The sequence below is a fragment of the Ooceraea biroi genome, chromosome 4, assembly GCF_003672135.1.
Source record: "Ooceraea biroi isolate clonal line C1 chromosome 4, Obir_v5.4, whole genome shotgun sequence".
NCBI classification, from domain to species: Eukaryota; Metazoa; Arthropoda; class Insecta; order Hymenoptera; family Formicidae; genus Ooceraea; species Ooceraea biroi.
Genome location: NC_039509.1, coordinates 3,872,854 through 3,895,624, shown reverse-complemented (window position 1 = coordinate 3,895,624; position 22,771 = coordinate 3,872,854). Strand labels below are relative to the sequence as shown.

General features: G+C 46.9%; 1 protein-coding gene across 7 annotated transcripts in view; it reads right to left on the bottom strand.

Moving 5' to 3' along the window:
• LOC105280652 overlaps positions 1-22,771 on the bottom strand; it is a 379,732-nt gene that overhangs the window by 18,800 nt on the left and 338,161 nt on the right. For 5 of the 7 annotated variants that reach the window (XM_011341344.2, XM_026969067.1, XM_011341362.3 and 2 more), the window contains 9 exons: positions 14,763-15,014; positions 9,248-9,362; positions 4,111-4,382; positions 3,755-4,027; positions 1,989-3,546; positions 1,790-1,893; positions 1,145-1,525; positions 942-1,025; positions 179-345 (listed from right to left, as the gene is read on the bottom strand). In XM_011341344.2, coding sequence (XP_011339646.1) covers positions 179-345; positions 942-1,025; positions 1,145-1,525; positions 1,790-1,893; positions 1,989-3,546; positions 3,755-4,027; positions 4,111-4,382; positions 9,248-9,362; positions 14,763-15,014 — 3,206 coding nt within the window. The remainder of the gene's footprint in view (positions 1-178; positions 346-941; positions 1,026-1,144; positions 1,526-1,789; positions 1,894-1,988; positions 3,547-3,754; positions 4,028-4,110; positions 4,383-9,247; positions 9,363-14,762; positions 15,015-22,771) is intronic. The other 2 variants (XM_026969068.1, XM_026969069.1) reach the window with 2 other exon arrangements.

Here is a 22,771-nt window from a genome sequence, read left to right as displayed (position 1 = left end):
CGTTTTGCTATTTGGTTTCAAATGTGGAAAGGCACTCTGTCTTTCTACAAGCAAGGATATCTATGTGAGGTGTCTGCCAATACTTGCCGCTTACATTGCCGTTAGGGCACGCGCGTCGCGCGAGCTACGCCGTCAATTATTGGAAATGGATAATTTAGATTAGAGATTGGAGACTTACTTCCCGCAAATCTTGCAGGGGTAGTGAAGTGGGGTGGGCGCGGGTAGTTGTTGCTCAGAACTAGTGTGAGTTTGTGAGTTGGTGTTGACTGTGGCGTGGCTGGTATTGCCGATTTGGGCGGTTTGGGTGCTCCCGGCCATCGTTACTGTTACAGTTCCGCTAAAGCTCTGACAACACAAAGAAAACACAAAGCCAAAATAAACAACACAAACAAACGACAACGGCGACGACAGAGATAAGTAACGCAACGGTCACACAACGCACAACATCCTCGGTTCTCTTGAAATGAAGCGTGAGGAAACGACGGATCAACAATCAGTCTCATGCGACACTTAAATGTTCACACGTATGTGTACGCGTGTAAGATTATTTCAGATACACTAAGTACGAGTATGTTATCTTGATATCAGTAATTCACAATTTTATTACAACCATAAATTGTTCTCCATAAAGTACGATTGATGTACATCAATTGCCGGAAAAGTTTCGTACTTAGCGTACATGAGGAAATAAAATATGTGGTGAGCAGCAAACGTACAAATAATTTATATAAATTATTTCCTCTTTACAATAATATGTATTATGTATATATATTATATATATAAACTGAAGAGTGAAGATTAGAAGTTATGCTCAAATCAATTAATCAAAATTCAAAACAGTTGTTAGGATTTAGAAGTATGTGGCACGTGTAACTAGTTGTAAAAGAACACGACGATACACGAGATGTTCGTATAAGTATTCGACAAGTATCGTTACTTACATCTGGGCAGTCATATGCGAATAACCTCAGCTCTCCTTCGCTGGTGGTCAGAGTCGCCGAGTTTTCTCTTTCATTTGTTTGTAGCTAGATCGAAGGCAGAAAGGTAGAGAAGACGTTTCTTTATACTCGCGTTTCTGCGCGTTTACGTAATTCATGTAACACATTCAAAGCGGAAAGCGACACTGATTCACATTTAGACTCACCAGGGTACGGTGAAGAATCGATTTCTCCTCACCAAAGTCCATCTCCGTCACGAACGCGATGGCATCGCGGAGTTCCTTCGTGTCCTTCGTGTCCTTACTCTCGCTCTTGACCTTTGGTTTCCCGTGACAGATGCGCAGTCTCTTGTACTCGTCGGGACAGAACCTCTTCCAGAGATAATAGAACTGCACGCACTGTTTCGCGGTCTTGGCACCGATGTCCCGCGAAATCGCGGAGAAGTCCTTGTTGTACTTGAGCAGTCCCTGATAGAACATGTCCATCTCGTATGACGTCCATCTGTCGGACTCGTGGCACTCGTAGCTGAGCAGCGGATGCTCCACTGGCAGCGCAGGCGTTGGTCGCATCAATTTCACCATCGCTTCCTGAAACGTAATTAATTTAAAAATGCATAAATGATAATTTATAGACTGAATAGACTGAGTGTAAGATCAGAAAAATTGAGCAATTCTCTCGTGATGGAAACTTATTCACGCTACGAAGTCTACAAAGTTTATAACATTTAAAACTTATATAAGTTTTACAACGTTCCATCAGTAGTTTATATTTGATATCGGAAACCGAAAATTGTCTCGATTAACCAAGACAGTATTCGCAAACAGATACAATGAGCTGCGATAAGGTCTTACATGAATGTTTCCCTTGCACATGTGCAGCAGATGAAGCGCGTACTCCTTGTTCCTACCACCGCCCGGCACCGCAGCGCAACACGCAAACTGCAGGTACATCTCCACTGTAAGCAGAGCAAGATGTTCATCGTTTCATTACCATACAGCTTTTGCGCTCTGCTCGACACGATTTATTTCACTTATTCAGACAGAAACTTACGTTCGGTGCTCGTGAGCGTGTTGTTTATGCCGGGATCCCATAGAAGATGATCGGCCTCCGCGTCGTCCTCCTCCCTGTCTCTGTCGGTCGGTCCCATCCGGTCGCACTCAACCGGAGGTACTACTGCCTGGTATCGTATGCCGACGTTGATCCTCGGCGGCGGACAATCGTTTCCTTGAGAGTCGTCCGAACTAAAGTCCGAGTCTCTCTCGTACTGATGCAATCGCGCGTACAATCCCGGTCCTGGACGGGACGGGTCTAGGATCGGCGGTGGGGTGTAATCGCCTGTCCACTGACGGTCGCAAGCCTTTCGTAACCGCGACGGATAAGAGTACGAACTGCTGTTGGCGTATTGCCCGTCCATCCGCGGCCTCTTTCGACAATGTCGCGCGGGACTGCCAGTAGGTAAACTGCCAGGACTGAGAAACATGTCTTCTTCCAGCAGCTCCTCTTTAATTTGCTCGATGGGCACCGGTAAACTGCCGTTGGTCAATTTGTGCCGCAAGATGTTATTCTTCGCCGTATGGTTGGTCTGGATGAGGAATTTCGTCGGGTTGACGACTTGTTGTTGATTCATCTGCCCAGCGTTGCACTGCTGTTGGTTCGCCGGTTGCACGTTCAGGCCAAGATTCACGGTCATGGGCTCGATCTTTGGCGTCGCCAGGCGAATCTCCTTCTTGAACGCCAACGCGGGATTGAGGGAACCCGCCTGCACTAACACGTTCGCTTTCTGCAGGCCTGCCGTCTGTATCAGCTTGAACTCGCCGTTGTTGTCTACAACAATACCAGCCAGGCTGCCGTTCCCGAGACCAAAGTCCATCAAATTTTGACTGGTGATCAGCTTGAACGACTGAAACTCTTGGAAACGCCGGCGACCGGACGCGGCGAAATCCTTCGGGGTCGAGGACAGCAGCGGGTCTTCCGAGTTCGGCATCATCTGGCTCTGGAACGCGTGATGCGGTGACACGGGGAAGCTCGTGCCGGTGAAGGCGACCGGTCCCGGCGACGAGACGGAGGACGGCGGCAGCGAGGAAAGCGGCGACGGCGCCGGGGTCGCTGATAATGGGCTTGGCAGTGGCGAGTGCGGATTTGGCGAGCCGGACCCGTACAGGTCCGCGTCCGCCTCGGATTCGCCCGGCAGTACCTCATTAAGTGCCTCCTCCACGGCCGCGGCGGACGACATCGTCGTGGTGTAGAACGCTGCTGAAAGGGGCGACGACACCTGCCTCACGTTCTCCGGATCTTCCTGCGGACTCAGCAGTGGTAAGCTACCGGTGAGCAAACCTTCCTGGCTGGCTGGTGGCGTGGGATACGTGAAGCTCGGGCTGTCATGTCGCGTCAAGGGCGACGGCAGAGGCGACTGGGTGGGCAACGTGTGAGGGCTTTCCGTATATTGCGCGGCGTAGGTACTGAATTCAGCCAAAGAGTCTGGCAACGGCGAGTTCACCAGCGCCTGGAGGTCTGGGTTGACCGTGTGTTGCGACGAGTACCGGTCCTCCAGCGTGATATCTTGCAGCTGTTCGGTAGATTGTTCTTGCAACAGGCTAGCTGTCTGAAACTGAATGAATGTGTACGCAATGAGATTAGAGATGCAATGTTTCTTCGTTGTATTTGAGTCTAATTGAAAATTATGTAAAAGATCTACTATTTTCGCACGAACCATTTCAAAATGGAAAATGCAACTCTTCATCTACTTGTAGATTAATTAATTTTCAAGTACTTGTACTGAAACATTTCTAACAATTATTTATCAAAAGGTAATTTACCTGAATCGAGTCTAACTGGGTAGCATGCAGAAGCACGCTGTCAGGAACCGTAGTGACTTGTTGAAACACTTCGTCCTGCAGACTTGGGCTGAAGTAACCGCCGTCCTCGGCGTATCCTGTCATCGTGAAGCTTTCCGTTACCGCAGGTTGTGCCTGCGCCTGCTGATTATTCGGTTGCTGATTGGTTGTCGCTGATTGCACGGGCTGCTGATAAGTCAGGTGTAATCTTTGCCCAGGGTCTGAGGTTGTTCTCTTCACAGCCACCTTGGCACCCTACGATTTATTTATTCGCTCGATGAGTTTAGGAGGTAGAACAATTATGAGATAACTAGAAAAGTGAATCCGCAATTTCGCACCTTCAGGATCAGATCGGCAAGCACTTGCGCTTGTGCCTGGGTTTGCGCTTCCTGCAGCTGCTTCTGCACAGTTGCGTGGCCGCCCACGGTGACGTTGGGCTGCCGGAAGTGTTCACCATCGGAAAGCCGTCGTGCCTTCTCACCCGCCGCCAAGGGTGGCGGCGCCGGCACCGCGAAGCTCGTTTTGCCGGCGATTTGTGAGACGGCATCGGCTTGTGTGGTGAAAACGTTGACATTGTTGCGGAGTTGTTGATTGTTACTCGTGTCCGCTGCTAAAACGCGCATAATTGCTACGTTGAATATAATCTTGTCGATGTGTCATCATAAATCTATCATCTTACAGTCTGAGTTGGCTTCAAGTTTGAAAGCCAAATCAAATAATAATAGCTAATAGCGTAAAAACCTCAAATTTTTATCCATCATCTTGGATTTTGGAGATATTCACTTATGTTGCATTATGTAGAAAAGAGGAGCACTTTCATTACACTTATATTTTATCCATTCTCGCATATTTTTTCGAAAAGCTCCTCTCTGTAAAGCTGGCGACAAATATACGATGTTCTCCAGTTTGCTCTTGCATTTCAGGTCGAGGATAAACAGTGCCGAGCGTGAGAGGAACCTCCGAAGGCTACGTGTTTGCGACCACGGAAGATGGATATTGGTCGGTAAGAAATTTTTCCTTTTGCTAGAAGAGAGAGCGCACTGGGGTGCGGTGCGTGCACAACGCCTCGCGTTTCCGGAATAAACAGAGACGACGGCTCCGTGGAAGACCGTGAAATGGAAAAACGGAAGAGAGCTCGGCCGTATATGCGTGAACGGGAATATATATATGTGCGCGTGCGAAATAGAAGGATCTTTTGTCGCCCCTTTTTTTCCCTCGATTCGCTCTTCACCCGACAATGGCGGTCGCGAATTGCTGGTCCCTTTCAGTCGTCGCGTCGGTTCGCGCCCGACGCTGTACACGTCGACGGTTTTTGTTTTCCCTTTGGCTTTACGTATATATAATTGAAGGGACGAAAAAAGGAATAAAGCGCGGAGGATTGGCTAAAGTAACAACATTGTATGTCGTGTCGCGCGCGTTCTCTCTCTCTCTCTCCGACCGCGCAATAAAAATTTTTCGGTACGTTGTATCTCTAAAAATAACAATATTTAAATTTCAAAAAAGCATGCGTGCTGCTACGTCACGGCGTATCCTGAGAATGGCGGGTTTGCTGGAGTAACTACATTTAAATTTCAAAAAGCGCCCGTGCCGTTCCGGTTATAATGTATTCCGTAGCTCGACGGACTGACTCAATTTTTACGAAAGCGCACGGATGACGGAGTATTATAACCGAACACACATGCATACACACGCATACACATACGTGAAATGCACTGGCCGACGTGTCACTCAGAAGAAATGAACACAAAAAATGTTAATGAGCTTTTCGGTAATAACTGACCAGAAATACGATATGAAATGTGAAAATTCGTATGCTCTCTCTCTCTCTCTTTTTCTCTCTTCACGGAAATGAGGAGAACGATTTACATTTGTTTTAAATTTATCAAGGCGTTACATACAGCACGGCGCACATTCCGCGGACGAAATTATTTCTTGACTCTTTCACACAGTTCAAAAAGAAAAAAATTTAATAACTCACGGTAACAGAATCCCGAAACGCGCAATGCAGAAAGTGACAAGCGTGTACCGCAGTAAAGCGTGCTATTTTTTCTTTAATTTACTTACAAAGCTTTATGATGAGAGGCAACATATCTTCTCTCTCTCTCTCTCTCTCTCTCTCTCTCTCTCTTTCTCTCTAACTTATTTAAAGGGGATCACGCAAAGAAAGTCACTCCTCACCTCGCGCATTTGGCGCAATAAATATAGTCCGCCGACGCTGAAATCGCGACACGCTGAAAAATATATTCTACGGCGTGCACAATCGTTCATGGTGGCCGTGCAACTCGACGGAAATAAATGCGTGCATATCCCGGATATGCCGCGGGGTTCGAAAGGAGGAAATGGGATTCGCCGGGTATACAGCTGTACCATGACGAAACTTTTCCACGACGATTTCATGAATATCTGGCCCACGAGTTCTGGCTTCAGGCCGGTTCTCTCGTTTTGGCAATTATACCAGTATCCATCGCGGTCCATCGTATTCTACACATTTCCCTCGTGCGCGCTATATAATTAGCAGCTCTCGGCTTGGCTCTTTACGAGCACCGTACATCCGACACGATGTGCGATCAATGTTGGAGTGAAATGACTCTTGCTTACATCCGCGAGATTACTGTTAATTTCATTTCACAAGTTCGCAATGCAAATATTATACATCATAAAAAGAATCATGGATACCGTCACTCGCGAAGCAACGGATGTCCGCTTTGCGTATCTGGAAAAGCGCAACGTGGCGCGTCCGATGATTCCATCGATCGTTGTGCCGTAGGCATGCAAAAGTTATGCATTTACATAAACCACAAATTCCGTGGGTGTAGGTGTGTATACGTATGGCGCACACCGACGCGAGACCGCGTGATATTTTTACAAATTGCCAATCATTGATCGCGGCGAGGCAAATTGCTTCCAACGAGGCAGACGCGCAGCCTGTCTCCGGTCTGTTCTCTCTATCTGCACTTTGAATGGAAATCGTTGCGGTCGATGTTGCAGCGGCGAAAAAGCCGAGGGAACAAAGCAAAGCTTCGTTTGCATCGATAGTCCACGTATGTATGTACGTACGTACCTACGTATGTATGTACATATATACACGCGATAGTTTCATATGGGCGCACGTATACACATTAAAAATCACACGTACTTTGTCGCAACTACAGAAATCCTTCAGCGGATTTTTGAAATATCAATTGCTTTACAGGAAGAATTTTTCACCTACGCAGAGGAGGCACAATTCCTTTTCTCCTCCACTATTAAACCTTGTATTTCTGATAACAACGCTTTAACTGAAAAAGAAGTCGGTTCATTATCCATTTCAATTAAAATTTTTAATTAAATGAAATTAAACAGTAACAGGTTGTCCATTGACATTCTCAAAGCAACAACGGAGACGCATCATCACCAGTAAGTCCATTATGATTGAGTTTGCCTTCATTTTGCCAAAATTGCGTGAGCTTGTTCCCTCCCCTCGTCCTCCCTCGTCAAGCCTCTGTCAAAAACGTACACTGACGACGATGCCACCACTGACAACCAAATAACGTTGCAACGCGGTGACGCGCATTCCCGATGCACCGTCGCTGACGATGCATCGAACCAACATTGCCAGCCCTCGTCGGCAAATTATTTATCGATCGATCTTGTTGCGCGCGGCCACTTTCGAGGTTTTCAAAAAATAATGGCTGACAACGGCGGCCAGGTTAAATGACTGTCAACAATTCCCGGCGCGGCCGCGCGATGAAAACGACGTTGTTGTGCAGACACCAGTACCCGTTGCACGTTGATTAATAACCGTGCGCGATCGAATATTCATAGAATTCTCGACTGCATCGAGCAACAGAATCCGCAAAGAAGCTTGCTGCCGTTTTGCTGCTCGAGCGCGCGTTTTACCATCGTCGTGTTCACCATCGATCTGTGCTACTTGAAACGGCAGCCGTTTTTCCGTGGATCGCTCGCTTCCCTCATGCGCGAACAGGCAATTGAACTTTCAGTTGGTCAAACGTAATTGGTAAAACGAATTCTATGCTTGTCGTGGGATATTGCGCGATCGGAAGAGGGAAAGGGAGAAAGAAAGAATGATCCCGTTAAAAGGCAAAACCAAATCGAGATTTATCACAGGGAATGCTGCGCTACATTAATTTCACGTCTCCCCAAATAAATTACATGAGAAAGTATGCGCGTGTGTTTGCTCCAACAGCGGTAATACATATATATATATATATATATATATATATATATATATACACACATATCTGTGCGACGTGTTACAAAAGCGTAGTACATTTCGCGTGATTCTTCACTACAGTTCCGCGCGTGAATTCCCGCCGCGAAATTAAACGATCACTGAAGACTAAAGCACCAGCAGCGGCCGTTAATCTTTTCAGCACGCCTTTTTTGTTCAGCGAAAGAGAAATGGGCCCCGGTGAGTTATTTCTTCATAATCGTCGATACTCCAGAGAACTCTTCCTCGGATCGTGTTCCAAATGAATCCGCTTTGAAAGAAGCTCAAGCTCAAAGCCAAAAAGCAATTTGTTTAAAGGAACTTCAAGTGGCAACAGATTGCTTTGTTCGATCGACCCAGATCGGATAACGCGGATTCGATTAAAGGTATACTCTTCTGCACATTGATCGTTTCCTCAAAGTTTCCCCAGATTCCCAGAGGGCTTCATGCCAGCGGTCGTCCACACACGTTTACGTGCGGGAGGAGAGGAAGAAGGGAATCACGCGCGCATCCGGGCGATTATTTTGCGCTTATTTCGGCCAGCCGAAAGAAGCGGTGCAGAAGGCGTCCCTCGTCCGGGTCATCCCTCGGCGTTCTTCTTGGCAGATGCCGAGGCGAAATCGCGCATAAATCGCTAACGACGCGCACTTTGTTACAAAAGCGCGGGCCTGGAGCCCGTCGGCCCGTTCTGCTACTGCCGCCCGGCTTGATTTATCGCGCCAACGTGGACAATGCGAGAAATATTCTGGCGTGCTCGCTTCGTAAATCACGCTTCTTCGGCAGTCCATGCACTGTACCCCCATAGAGCGGAGGACTCCGCGGAATATCACGGGGTCGGCTCTTCTCCTGGCGGAATGTACATGAACGTAGACAGAGAGAGAGAAAGAGGAAGGAGAGGAACGATGAACGGGAGAACGCAAACGGGAGATACACAACCGAATCGGGATACATGCCCGTAAATCACACTGAAATCGCATTCGTGGATTCTGTGTTCTCAGCATCGCGCCCGCCCCGGAACAGCGTATTAATTCTTTTTTTCTTTTTTCTCATCGCGGTTATGTATGACATGCATATTCGTTCGGGATTCTAAACGAAACGATGACGTTATGGTGCGGTAGATCTCTTTCCCTTTCTCGTTCTCCACGAATCTTCGTACGTAGCTTCTTTATCGCATTCAGTTTGGCGTCATCAAAGTGATAGCATCGACTTATCAAAAGAAACGCAAAGATAACTAGCAACGTCGATTCTTCCTGTTATCACCTTACCTGTCGTTCTCTTCTGTATAATCTTCTCCTCGATGAGCGCTCTCACGCTGGAGGATGCAGTCTGCAAAGGCGGCCCAACGACTTCCTTCTTCTCGCTCTTCTTATTCTCCGCGTCCTGTAACACAAAGGTAAAAGATGTGTCTCGTCAAGTAGAACTAGTTGCGTAATGAATTTTGAGCATCAATGTGCAATGTACTTCTTACTTCAAAATTCAAGAAATGTGAATTTTCAGCCAACCATCTGGTATCATTGTCAACAAAAGAAAGAAAAAGGGAAAAATAATATCTCTTTGCAAGGCGCCTTTGCTGAGTCTTGAGGACTGGCTTCTCGTTTGTCATCATGGAATATTGAAGCATCCCCTTAACTGATCGCGTTCGAGAGTGCTTGAGCGGAAGCCTTATTGGTCGCGCGCGACGACGGGACTTCTCTCATCTATATATAAGATTCGTAGTCTAACCGGAATTCTCATTGGACCCGTCCACGAAGGACTCGTGACGAGAGATCCTGGATTAGAAGCTCAAATCACGGGCAAATTGACGCGCAGGGTACTAAGAGGGAGATGCACGCACAGACTACAATGGTGAATAGGAGATGGTGAGGGGCAGGCGGGGCCCAGAGATGCACGCTAATCACTGAGCAAGGCTAATTGAGGCGCCCATTGGATTATATCGTAATGGAATCTCTGCAGTGTGCGATTCAGCATCCTGTAATATGCCCCGTCACTAAGGAAGGCGCTCTGCATCGTTCCTGGATACTTGCGAAGAATCAACGGTGCTCGATAAATTCCGATTATAGATTAGATGAAAGCTCAATAGTGGATTAATTGGCGAATCGTCAGCCACACATGAAACAACGTGCTGATCAAATCTTCTTTTTCTTCAATTCCGAAATCATTCGATTTAATTATTAATCAATTAAATTTTCGAATTGTATTTCGACGCATTGTAACTATTTATTTATCATCAATAACGTGCGTTTTTTATCTCTCTCACTTTCAAGAAATTCTTAATGATCCGATACCCTTGAGGACTTCCAAGAAGATGTAATGGAATTTTCTTTTACTCATCCACCTTACACCTATCCGCGGTGCAGTATCGATCATTCGACTAAGAAAACGATGAAAAAGCGCGGTGTCACTGACGGCACAATGGCGCCCCGTTATCGTGGATTTATCATTGTCGCGTCTATTTATTACTATCATCCCCATAGCCGTCCGTATCTTCGCGTGGAGCGTTCTTCCGCTCCGGCATCGGCATCTAGCTAAGCCACCCTCTTACACGCGAACTTACCGTCCCCCAGGCCCCACTTTCTCAACTCGCTAAGCGCGGGAATTCCTTAAAGTCCACGTAATTTTTTTCCTAAGGCGGCCGCGCGTAAAAGTTATATTACTTAAAGTTACCACGTTATGTACGCGCCGTGCAAGCGGATTTCGCGGCTCGTCCGACATCTTGCTCGATACGATCTTGCGATACGCCACCCCGAGAGTAACAACCGCGCGCCGGGTTTCGGAACACGTTTATAATTAGCATACTAATACCATGGATATAGGCGCCTCTCGCGCGTGCATCTCCCGCACCTGCATCCCTCGCCTCGCCCTTGGCGACCAACATGCGAACAATATATCAGTCCGGATGCATACGTCGTCGTCGTCATCTTCATCAGGCCTTAATGGTCGATCGGTCGATCGGTCGTCATCATCGCGAGCCTCAATTTCCTATGCCGTGTACTTCGATACGTGCGTAACGCAGCGCACTCACGCAACGCAGTGCGATTATTGTGTGTGTGTGTATCTATATATATCACGCCTCCCACGAAATTGAACTCTGTCTTTGACGGGGCGTACACCGCTTCGCTCGCTTCATGAATATTGATCGGCGGCTGTTAATACGCGGAATTGATTGCGGAACGTCCGCCGTCGCATCGCGTCGCGCCGATCCCAAACTCATCAATTCGATCCGTGTCGATTCCAGTTACCGGAGTTATCCGGCGACCACCATTGTCCGCGATTGGATTCTCGCGAGCTCTCCTTGCTGATCTTCTTTTGCGAATTATCTTTTGTACTACATGTTCTATATGGGAGAGAAGACAAAATTAGGGAGGCACGTACGTTTATGCATGTTTCAAACTTTCAATGCGCTATTTTGATCGGTCTTTGTTTAATTCCGGATTATTTCTATGCTCGTGTGTGACGCTGTCTCTCGCAATGTCATTGGCAGTGAGGATGCATCTATTAATCAGCGTTTTCATCTTGATTGCCTCGTATACCTGTCAGTATTCTATTTTACGCGCGGGCGATATAATTCGACAGAAGAAGTGCCGTGACTAGAAACGCGATTGCAAAGAAGCGATTAATGGACGGCGCTGTCCCGCGCGACAATTTCCGATATTTCTTCACCTTATCCCGGAGTACGCGGGGCATCGATCAATCGACAATCCATAGCGCGCCACGTATGTTTTCTGACAATTCCTCCGTGCAGACGATCAATCGTGCCGGCACGTCAACTACTTACAGAAAATAAATCTGAAACGCGTCGGCGCAGATTTATTGCTGACGATTTATCGCACCGAAAAATCATTCGTCACACGGCAGTACAATGTAATGAAAAACGGCAAATCCGCGAGCGCGCAGCACGCGCTCGCGAGCGGGCGGCCGCGTGTTGCGGCTGATTCCTCCCGGAAATACAACAAATTACACGCTGTAATTCGCTCTAAAGCCCGCGACTACGCGTCTATATATCCGCGGTTTGCGCTGGCCATCCTGCTCCAGGAGCAAGACCCACCCTCTCTACCATCCCCCCGCAATTCGCGGGATTAACAGCAGCTGCCACTTAACGAACCCAAACGCGGTCGCTAACTCCGCTCGCCCTAAACAACAACGAGCGCGGTTTCACGGTGGACGAGACTCTGCCTACAATTCGGTGAGTTTTCGTGTTTCTGCGCCCGTTTCCACCCCCGACGCACCCTCGCGTTCTCCCTCGCGTGCGACCGCACGCCCGTGCGACATGCATTAATCTCCGACTCTACGTATTCCTAAATCCAAAGGACCGTCGAAACTTTTCAATAATTCCGTACGGCCCTCTCTCGACAAAAAGCTCCGGAAAAGGGGGTAGCGCTACCGGATGGAGTTCTCGTGATGCCCGGTGGTCTCGCTGGTCGAACATGGACGAGCGAACAGGCTGCAAAGGCAGAAGAGAAAGGAAGAGGAGAGGAGAGGAAAGGAGGAAAAAGGAGCAGAGGGTGGACGTGCAGGCCAGGAGGCGGAGGTGTATCGCGGTGAAAACTCGGGTGCTCGAAACGAGAGCAGCGCCGTTGAAAACCCCGACCGTAACCAGTCAGATTCAATCTGCATAATGGAGAAAGCTCCGAGACAATGTTTGCACGGAGCCCTCCGCGCGTGCTACGTTTTCCTCTCGTCTCTTCCTTCCTCTCTTCCTCTTCCTTTTTCGCCCGTACCGTCGAATCATCCGTCTCTTACGTTTGCTCTTTCTCTCGCTCTCTCTCTTTCTGTTCCTCCTCTTCTCTTTGCCAACCAACGGACTCGTCTGCCGATTGGTTCGGGGATCGGGTGGAACCAAAGAGCTCGTTAATGGGTTCATTTGGATTCGATCATCGCCTTACCTTTCCCATCCACCGACGCTATTCGCGTCTCTCTCGCGCATCCGCGTTTTATCTCGCCTCTGCTCTGATTTACTCGCTCTCGAATCCACCTCGTTTCAATCTTTACTCCATCGAGTCGTTACCGACGACCGATCCTTCCATCCGCCGTCACTTACATAGCGACGAATGGAATAAGGAGGGAGAGATAGGACAAATCATTCGGGGAGACGAGGATGGGCACGGTTAGACGCGGTCGTTAAAAAAAAATGCTGATTGGAAAATTAATTCGACGTATTTGTCAGGATCATAAGGTACCCGGAAGAACGGCGGAAGCAATCCCGGGACCCGGAGGAGAGCGAGCGATTATGTGCGTGACGAATCGGAAACAAATTATTGAATATTTAAACACAGTAATGGACATTCTGCGAACTGCCCGATCCGAGAAAGAGAGAGAGAGAGAGAGAGAAAGTCTTTGAAATCCGCTAACATGATTTTACTTTTATATTTAATTTCGTATGTTAGACCGGTTTTCTTTCTTTTTTTCTCTCCTCCCCGTGCAGTTCTCGAACTTTCGTATTTTCTCGCGATCGTGTGGTATAAAGCATTGTGGATCGGGGAAAAAGTTCCGATTTATGCGGCAGCAATTCAATACGTCGATTATAATTCTTCTTACCTTTCGTCTTGCCTTTTAATGCCCCGCGATCAGACCGGTTTATTCCCACCCGTTCCACCCAGCGCGCCAGTTACGTCACCGTCTTTCAATTGCAGAATAAAGAACATCCCCGGCCTGCCATTCGCTGCCCCCATGCTGCCGGGACCGAGTGAAAAAAGGGGAAACTTTAGTCAGACGGGGTTTTCAGCACTTTTCTAAACGACGCAGCCTTCGTTAAGACATTTTTAATCAGTGGGAGAAGAGCCTCGGGGAGGTGGGCGAGGGAAGAAAGAGAAAGAGAGAGAGAGAGACAGAAGAGAGAGAACATTCGCGGAATCGCTGATCTTTCTATTTCAACGGCTCCAACAATCCCTTACCCCCTGGCCTTATTAAGGACACTGCTGTCCTGTCCTCCCCTGTTCAGAGACGGAAGACGGGGAGCGGAGGAGTGAGAAGATGAGAGCAAAGCGTGCGCTAAAGTCGCGGGGATCTCGGAAGGGGAGATCTCCGCTCTCGTATATCACCTTTTGCCCTTTTTTCCATCCTCGCCACGGCGATTATCACCTCGAGGATGCATCCTCGAGTGTCGCGCTTCTCGGAGCACCGAGATGGCGGAGGAGCGGGTGGCGGCGGCGTGATGAGATTTTCATAGAAACGCCGGTTGATTATTCGCAATGCAACGCGCGAGCGCGAATTCGCGCGATTGCGAATTCATATGGTGATGCGGCCGTCGGCGCGCTATAACTTTGGCGGGGTACCGCGCCGGAGATTTTCTCGAACATTAAAGTTTACGCGCCGAAAATGAAGTTGCGACGACGACGCGCCAGCTCGCTCACGCGCGCAAATGAAGTAAATCGCCGAGAGAGCGCGAGGGAGATGAGTTCCTGCTCGCCTGTTCCCGAGGAATCGTTGCGACTGAAAAGAAGTGCAACGTGCGATTTTCACGTCCGTTACTCTCGAAATTAGATAAGTAAAGTTCGAAGATTATCTTCCTGATGGACTTGCAACTGATCGAAAAATTCTCTACGCGGGATCGGGGATGCATTATACACGTGTTGTGATCGCTTCGTAATCGCTGCATTTAATATACATGAGGGGAACGGGCGGGCAACATTAAAATTACGAGATAAAACATTATTGGAATATTTCAGAATGCTAAGCCTGAGTCTTATCAAGCTCTTATCCCGACGAGCTCCCATAAATCCGCATAAATACGTGAACGAGCGTTCCCCCGTGAGCGTTATCCTTATCAAAAATGGAATTTACCTTCTTGAAGTAACCGCCGTGGAGTCTCATATGGCCATTAAGGGCCGGTGTGTTTTTAAATTTTCGATGGCACAGATTGCACTCCACCGTTTTCGACTCCGTTTGGGGCTTGGAAGTCGCGACCGTGCCGGGAGACGACGTATTTCCGGGTGACGGACTACCCTTCCCTACATTTCCGTTTCCCGGTGAGCCGACCTGCTGTTGCTGCTGTTGCTGCTGCTGCGCCTGTTGCTGCGCCTGCTGCTGCTGTTGCTGCAACCAATGAATAAAGATACTCCTATGAGTGTTACAAAGCATTTTACAAATATGTAATTCTAAATTAAAATTTGCTGCTGCTCGTATCTCCGTATATATATCTCCAAACTTCTGCATCAATTTTCAATTAAGACTTTAGTAATTTCCAAGATACTTGAAGCGCGAAATACAGTTTCCTCTCGAAGGAATTCGGAGCGCGATATATAATAATTGCGAAAACATGATCACCATGACTTAACATTGAAAATCGAAAGTCCTAAATAAATACGACGGAGGTACCGTGTCTAATTGGAAAAGTGTATTTATTTTTACAAGAGAGCAGGATGTTTATGAAATCTTCGCAACGTAATGGCCTCATTAGCTCCAACGGTGGCGCGTAATGAGTCCGCATAAGACCGAGAATAATTGAACAAAGGGAAGATTTTACCGCGCGGTGGCCCTCCTTTATGGGGCGCACCCAGCTTAATGTCTCTTTTCCGAAGTCACGGGAAATTTCCAGCGAGGAAAACGTCAGGAAAAAGCGCGATCTTTTCCGTCGATCCCGTATTCTACATTTCGCCTCTCGGGCCGCGCTTCACGCGGAGCGAAATTCCGCGCGGACGATAGTCCAACACGCGTAATAATATAACTATGTAGTACGTGAAAGTAGTCTCTCTCTCTCTCTCTCTCTCTCTCTCTTTGCTCGCCGGTTAAGCCCTCTCAAGGGCCAAGAACCGTTCCTCTTCCACTTGCTTCGGAGGGAGCCTTAGAAACTCCGCAACTTCGTAAGCGCGTAAGAAGGAATAGAGACGGCAGAATTGCTAACTACAGATCGAGAACGTTGCACGCTCGCTGAACAATTTGTATCCCTCCCAAACGATACGAGGATCGCCGGGGACGCGAGGTGCCACGCGAGGATCGCTACTGTTGTATTATAATATCTTACAACTTTGCTTTTGCGTTTTAGCGCGGTGCCTGCGACTAGATGTACGTTTACAATACAATGGAGATCGTAAAGTGACTAAACATTGCTCTACATTTCATCTCGATGAAAATGTGTTCATTCCTAGAAGCGGGTCAGGTGGGCCGTTTATTTGCAGTTTCGATTTTCATCTCGAACGTCATTACAAGTGCTCAGCAATTTTACTTTTAATTATATCATTACTTTCAGTATTGAAACGCTATCGATGTAGAAACATAATTTATCGAAGGAATTGCGTAAATTTCCTTATGTGTAAATGTGTTCCTTTGATGACAAACTCCAGATTAGCGTGTTAACTTGTGCATATGCGTGTTAATGACACAAATCTACATTTCCACAGTCCTTTCAGTCGCACAACATAATTTGTTGCATGAGAATCTTGGAAAATCGAGATTGTATCGCTTAAAATGCGAGTGTCCTCCATCTCCCTCGTACGCTGGGATATTGTAGTTCCCTCACGCGGGCTTACCTCCTCCACACTTCCCCTTTCGCGGTGTGCAAAACTCCTGTCGTATAAGTTTGAGAATTGCTGCGAGAAGAGCAAACTTGCTTCCTCTTTCATCAAGCCTGCCGGAAGAGTCGAAGATTCTAAGCTTAGTCGTAAGTACATATTCGATGGTGCCGTGGGGTATGTCTGGATAAGAGCTTTGAAAATTTAATAAATGTAAGTAGATCCAATAGTCGATATCCTGCGGAAGAAACTTAAAAGGTCGCGCGTTTAAAGCGCGGCAGCGATACGGTGGATATTGGTGAATCATGTTCTAACAGAGAATTTCGGAGCAGAATTTATGTTTCGTACATTCGTCGTGATTGAAGCCTCAGCTCGTTCCGATAAAAAAGCTGCCTTTTGCGATATCGAGATAAATTTCAAATTTGAAACGTAGATACTCTCTATACGGCAACTATGTCTCGAGTAATAATTTGCAGAGAATGTTTGAATAATAAAAAGCGATCGGAATAACAGAAGGAGGTGATGCAAATCGACGACATCACGATTCTCGTTTCATTACTTGGAATCATTCAATGATGCATGATTAGTTGGCGAATCCTGCCGGTTTCATTCGACATGAAAAACGTCCGCTCGCATGCAAATCGTTCTTCTCCTCTTGATTTGCAAGCGGAGCCGCACGTAGCCACACGTGCGTCGTACGTGAGAAGCATTCGGTAGAGCGGAAGAGCAAGAAGCCACGTACACATCTGCGACTACTCTCCTCGTGTCTCTCTCACCATCGCTATTCCTCGGTCTTCCTTGCTCAATAATAACGAAAGATTACTCGCGGCCTTAACTATCTCTTCTTCCTGAAAGTGATTCGTCGTGGCATTTGCTCTTACATGGCGGAAATCTTCGGAGTGGAGTCTACTGTCGCCGATAAAAATCATGAAATGGATGATGCTGACTTGCACCGTCTCTAATTTTAGAACTTTGCATACGTTGATACGTTACTTCTCGAGTATCCTTCATAAAAAGACTGTCGTTGTAAAGTATTCTTATGAAGAAGCATGTTAGAGCTTTTTACGCAGAGAAAGAGGGAGATAGATAGATAGATATTTATTTTATTGTACTGAGTACGTGCCCTTAAGTACAAAGAAAAACAAAAGTGGGTAAACCCATACAGAATTTCATACAATTCATCTCGTAATAACAGGTTAATACAAAATTTACATTACACTAATATGCACTGGAAGAACATTAATTGTAATTAATGGACGGAGAGCTCCAAAAGATGATCATACAACGCACGCTTAAAAACCGGCACCGAGGCTGAGCTACGCAGGGACGCGGGAAGGGAGTTCCAGAGACGCGTACCGTAGACAATGAAAGAGCTCTGATAAGTCGCAGTACGACAACTAAGAACGACAAGGTCCAGCCCACAGACTCGCGTCGCCACATTGTCTCTAGCATCAGTCACATAGCGAAGCCTCTCAGACAGATGAAGTGGGACCCGATACCGCAGAGCCTTGTACATCAAGACACCTATAAAGTAATCGCGCCGCTCATGCATCTTCAACCACCCAGCTCTTCTGAAATATGGAGTGATATGCTCATCCCTCCTCACGCCAAAAACGAAACGCACACAGGCGTTTAAAGCTCGCTGGAGTCTCGTATTCTCCACCCCAGTTATATCGGACATGACCACCGAGCAGTAATCAAGCTGAGGATAGATCAGCGAGAGAGAGAGAGAGAGAGAGAGAGTGAGAGTGAGAGAGAAATTTTACATAAAGGTTTTCATAAAGAATTATAAAACTTTATGGACATGCTGTTCTTTAAATCTTTTAAATCTTTTTTTCAACCTCCCTCTCCCTCTCTCTCTCTTTGTGCTAAATATTGCGAGGTTCACATACAGCGTCGGTTAAGTCTTATTATGAGCAGAAGGGAAAACATATTTTTAGCAAATGAGCCGCGAAAGAAAGGACGGCAAAGGCAGCGAAGGAATAGCAAAAGGTGTCTTCATAAAAGTTGATCACCCGCGGCGGGTGCCGCGTAATTACGTGAAAAAGAAATGTATGAGCAAGACGTTGCGACTGGTAATCAAAGGACGCTCTGTGTTGGTGCACAATTAACTACGTGCGACCGTGACTTTCCATCGGGCGCGCGTTTTCAGTGTCGCGACAAAATCGCGAATGGAGTTTATTCCATCCGAAGCCGGACGGAGAAAAACGTTGAATTGCAAAAAAACTTTTGACATGCGAAAATGGATGTAGGATGCGAGCGCCGAATGATCGGCATCGTGACGCGATATCCGCGGAAAAACTAGACGCAGCAAAAAAGACGTCGGTGAAAAACGCACGTGTAGGTACATGTACACGCATGTACATGCATTTAATTATTTAGCGGCTCTAATGGATCACGCGTGCCGTCTGTCTGGAAAAGCTCGCAAAAATACGTATGCATTATTAAATTCTTCATCGTTTGTAATGGCGTAACGCGTAATGGGTGGACGTTCCCGGACCGGCTTGCGGATACCAAATATCGAGCATTAATCCCACCGTGCTTACGTGGAGCGTCAAGCGTCAAGCATTAACCCCGGAAGCCTCTTGAAGAGATGAGTATAGCCAACCAACCGAGGTTGATTCGCGCGCTGGCACACACACGTGGAACTCGATATTATTTTTCTCTCTTTTTTCCATCGCGTAAAACGCGTAATCCACCATGGTTTGGCGATAATCGGGGCTCATTCGCAGCGCCAGTGCACAGCTTTCACGAATGAGTTTAACTTAAAACTAGGCTCTTTTGCGGAGAGTCGTGTCGATAAAATCGGTTTAATTCGCGTGCCGACGAGCGCGATTACACCCTCTCCTCGCTCGAGTCCGCTACTATTCCGCTCCTCATCGCTCGAAGCGCGAGCTGATAGATCGCGAAGATAACTATCGATCCCGCGAGCTCCACGACACCCCCACGCTCATCTTTCACGGTACTGAAGTGCTCGATCGCGGCAGATATCTCATCAATTTCTGCAAACAATCTTCGATCCTGACGAGATCCTGAATTTCGTTTCGAAACGAGTCGAGGAGCTCCCGCATCTTCGTTCCGTCTTGGAACGAGCCAATGCGTCTATTCACCGAGATATCTTCTGACACAAACGAAATTCGAAAAATAGAGAAATACGAAATCCGATACCCATCGCAAAATTGATAAAAAGTGAAAGACAGAGAGAGAGAGAGAGAGAGAGAGAGAGAGAGAGAGAGAAAGCATAAATTAAAAAAATACATATATATCATAGAGTTAAAATATTCTTTTCATCAGATAAAATTTCTTTTAAAAATACCAATTGATATTAGATTTATGATACTTTCCGGAAATAATAGACATCGACCATGTTCCACATATCATTCAAAGTACCTTTATTCTTATCTGTTACAATTCCAGCAGAAACTTTTTCCATCGAGGTCAGCGTAATGAGGAACGACATATAAAAATCTCTCTGCGGCCTCGTGTCTTCTCTTTCTCTCGTGTCTTCGACTTTCCGTGCTGAATAGCGCGATTCAATTCCTTTGGAATTAATGCGGAATACGCGTTGGAAGCGCGCGGGACGCGATCGCGGTGTGTTCCTTTTGCCATTAGCATCGCTTCGATAGTCTTGCTGCCGGGTACGCAATTGTCCCGAGCAGCAAGGAGGACGTTGTTCCTCTTCCTCCAAGAGGCGTCGTGCATGGGAGGCGCCGTTTCCCTCGGTAACGACTTAACCCGTTCAAGTACGGCCGGAGCAAAATTACGGCCCGTTTCCGAGCCGGTGGTCCGCGTAGCGAACGGAAATTCGGAAGTCCCGTCGTCGCCGTCTCCGTCTTCATCGTCGGCGACGAGAATAAACCAGTTGAACGCTTGAGGCTTGATTGAGGCTTGACACGACGACACAAAGACTTATTGTCGACCTGTTACATTTTCCATCAAGGAAAAGCTGAGAAAAATGCGTGGACGATTGACTGCTTGAAAGTTGATCAAGAGTATAGACGATCATGGCGAGTACGAGAGCGAATGGGAAACGATCCGAGTGTCGGAGACGCCGGGAGTGGATCGCGCGGGTGGGTCGTTACTAGCGGCTTTAGCCGGTATCTTGACTGGTCTTGGCATGTATGATTAAATTAGAACAATGCCGGCATAACTCGCCCGGTGCGCTCATCTCCCTCCGCCGGCGGTCCATGCAGTCTGCACTGGTTTACCACTTGCTAGTAGAGCTGGTAGTTCAGAAACTCATTCTCGCCATCGGCCTCCTCTCGGCATCCCCACCATCCCCCCGGTTTTCTCGTTCTCCGTTTCTTCCTCCGTTTATCGCCGTCGATTCGGGCCTCCCGCGCTTGTAATCTCGCAGCAATCCGTAATTTTACGGCATTGCGTGCTCGTCGCGACGACAATGCGAATTCAGCCACGTCGAGTTAATCGCTTCCGCACGGTCCGCTTTTCGAGGAGATTGCACGCTAGCTAACGCGTTAACCCTTTCGCGCCTAATGGATTATACGCGGCAGTCTCCGTAGTAAGTGTCGTCACGGAATTCAAGAGCTTTCACGGGTGATTACGAAATCGTGAAGCAAAAAGTCCTGGCACTTTGAGTGAGACCCCACACGAAACGAGATTCCGTTATAGTTCTGTTTAGAAAATATTTATAATTTTATTCATGCGTTTTCACATAGTTTTATAAATCTTTTTCCTTTCGTGGAATCAAGTAGGCTCTGAAAAATTACTTTACAAAAGACCTCAAGCATGGAATACACGTTAAATAACCTTCCCAGATTCATAAAAAAATACAACTTTAATTAGAAAATCAAGCCTCGTTTCATACCAGTTTCCCATTATCTTTGCAACGTACTCGAACACAGTTATCGCAGAGCAGAATAATGAAATAACCTGCTCAAATAAAGTGCTACCGGAAAAAAGTTCATGCCCTAGTTCCGCCACATCTTGTCTAAACACTGCGGCCTTAAAAGATCTTTTAATTGAACAAAATTGTGGATGCTCGCGGTGTTACAGCAGAGATACAGACGGAAAGGCAGAGGAAAGATAAATATTAGACGCGAGGCGGAGCTGGGAAGATCGAGCAACCCGAAAATGAAAATGGACATTTATTTGACAAATTTATCCCGTGTCCCGCAGTGTGCCAATTACTGTAATGGAATTGACGATTCGGGTAAAAATCGACAGTGGAGCATGCGTAGACACATTGTATACGTAACGGTAGATACAGGTCACGTAATAATACTATTTTGTAGCTTGCTTCATTCGTCACTCGTATTCTTGTCTCTCTTTATTACGAACGGCCGAATAATCACTCGACGAAAATTTACATAAATTCTCTCGCAATTTTGTACACTACCGTGTTCAATCCGAGAGCTTATCTGTCCACTCCGTGCCATTAAAGGCACGAACAAATTAACTTATCGTGTTTAATTATATAACGGGATAAAATATCATCTCACGTAAAAGCTTCCCGCCGTGTCGTCTGCAGCCAGACGTATCCCCGTCATTAGGACGCTTCAAAATAAATCTGCGCGATCTAAAGGAAACACTTGCCGCGACATCTTGTATGTAAATAGAAATACCGGAATATTCCTGCCGTGTATATCCATCTTGTCCGATTAAAGGACTCGTCGGATGCATTCAGCTCAGACTGCTCCTGTGACTCTTAGTAAAATTACGGGCGAGCGTACAAAGCAGGCGGAAGTTGCGACGGGCGAAAGTATTTCATTTCTCGGATGGAAGTTCGCCCGCCACCCTCCCATGCCTCCGGGGTAGAAGGGATATTATCCCGGTGCGATCTATTAAAATTTCCGCTGGATTTTGTCAACCTCCTCGAACAAGGTGGTTCCTTGGTTCACTCGGGGGAAAAAACCAGGACTTGGGCAATATGAAATTTATTACGCAACTGCGCCGTGCGAACCTCTGCGAAAGTTTATAATACAATATTAATTCTTCGAGCGATGTCGCGACGCGACGCACAAAACGATAGCTACTAGAAAACGAACTAAGAAAGTGGTTTTGTCACATGATTGAACGTAGTATTTGTCACCAATGTTGAATCATTCACTTTGTCGATGATGCACAATCGTGCAAGTTAGAGACGAATTTAATTTTATAATAGAAAGAATTAATAAATAGAATTTTAATAATAAAAAATAAATAGAGTTTTATAATAGAAGCGCGAAACGGGCGAGAGCGTAACGCTTTCATTTCTGGACTTTTCGAAAGGAATTCTCGTCGCTCGCGAATATACAACTCGCGACATTGTCAATTTAATCGCATCGCATGAAATTGTAAGTAGGTAATATACCGCCGGCAAAAATTATCTCGACGCTCGTCCCC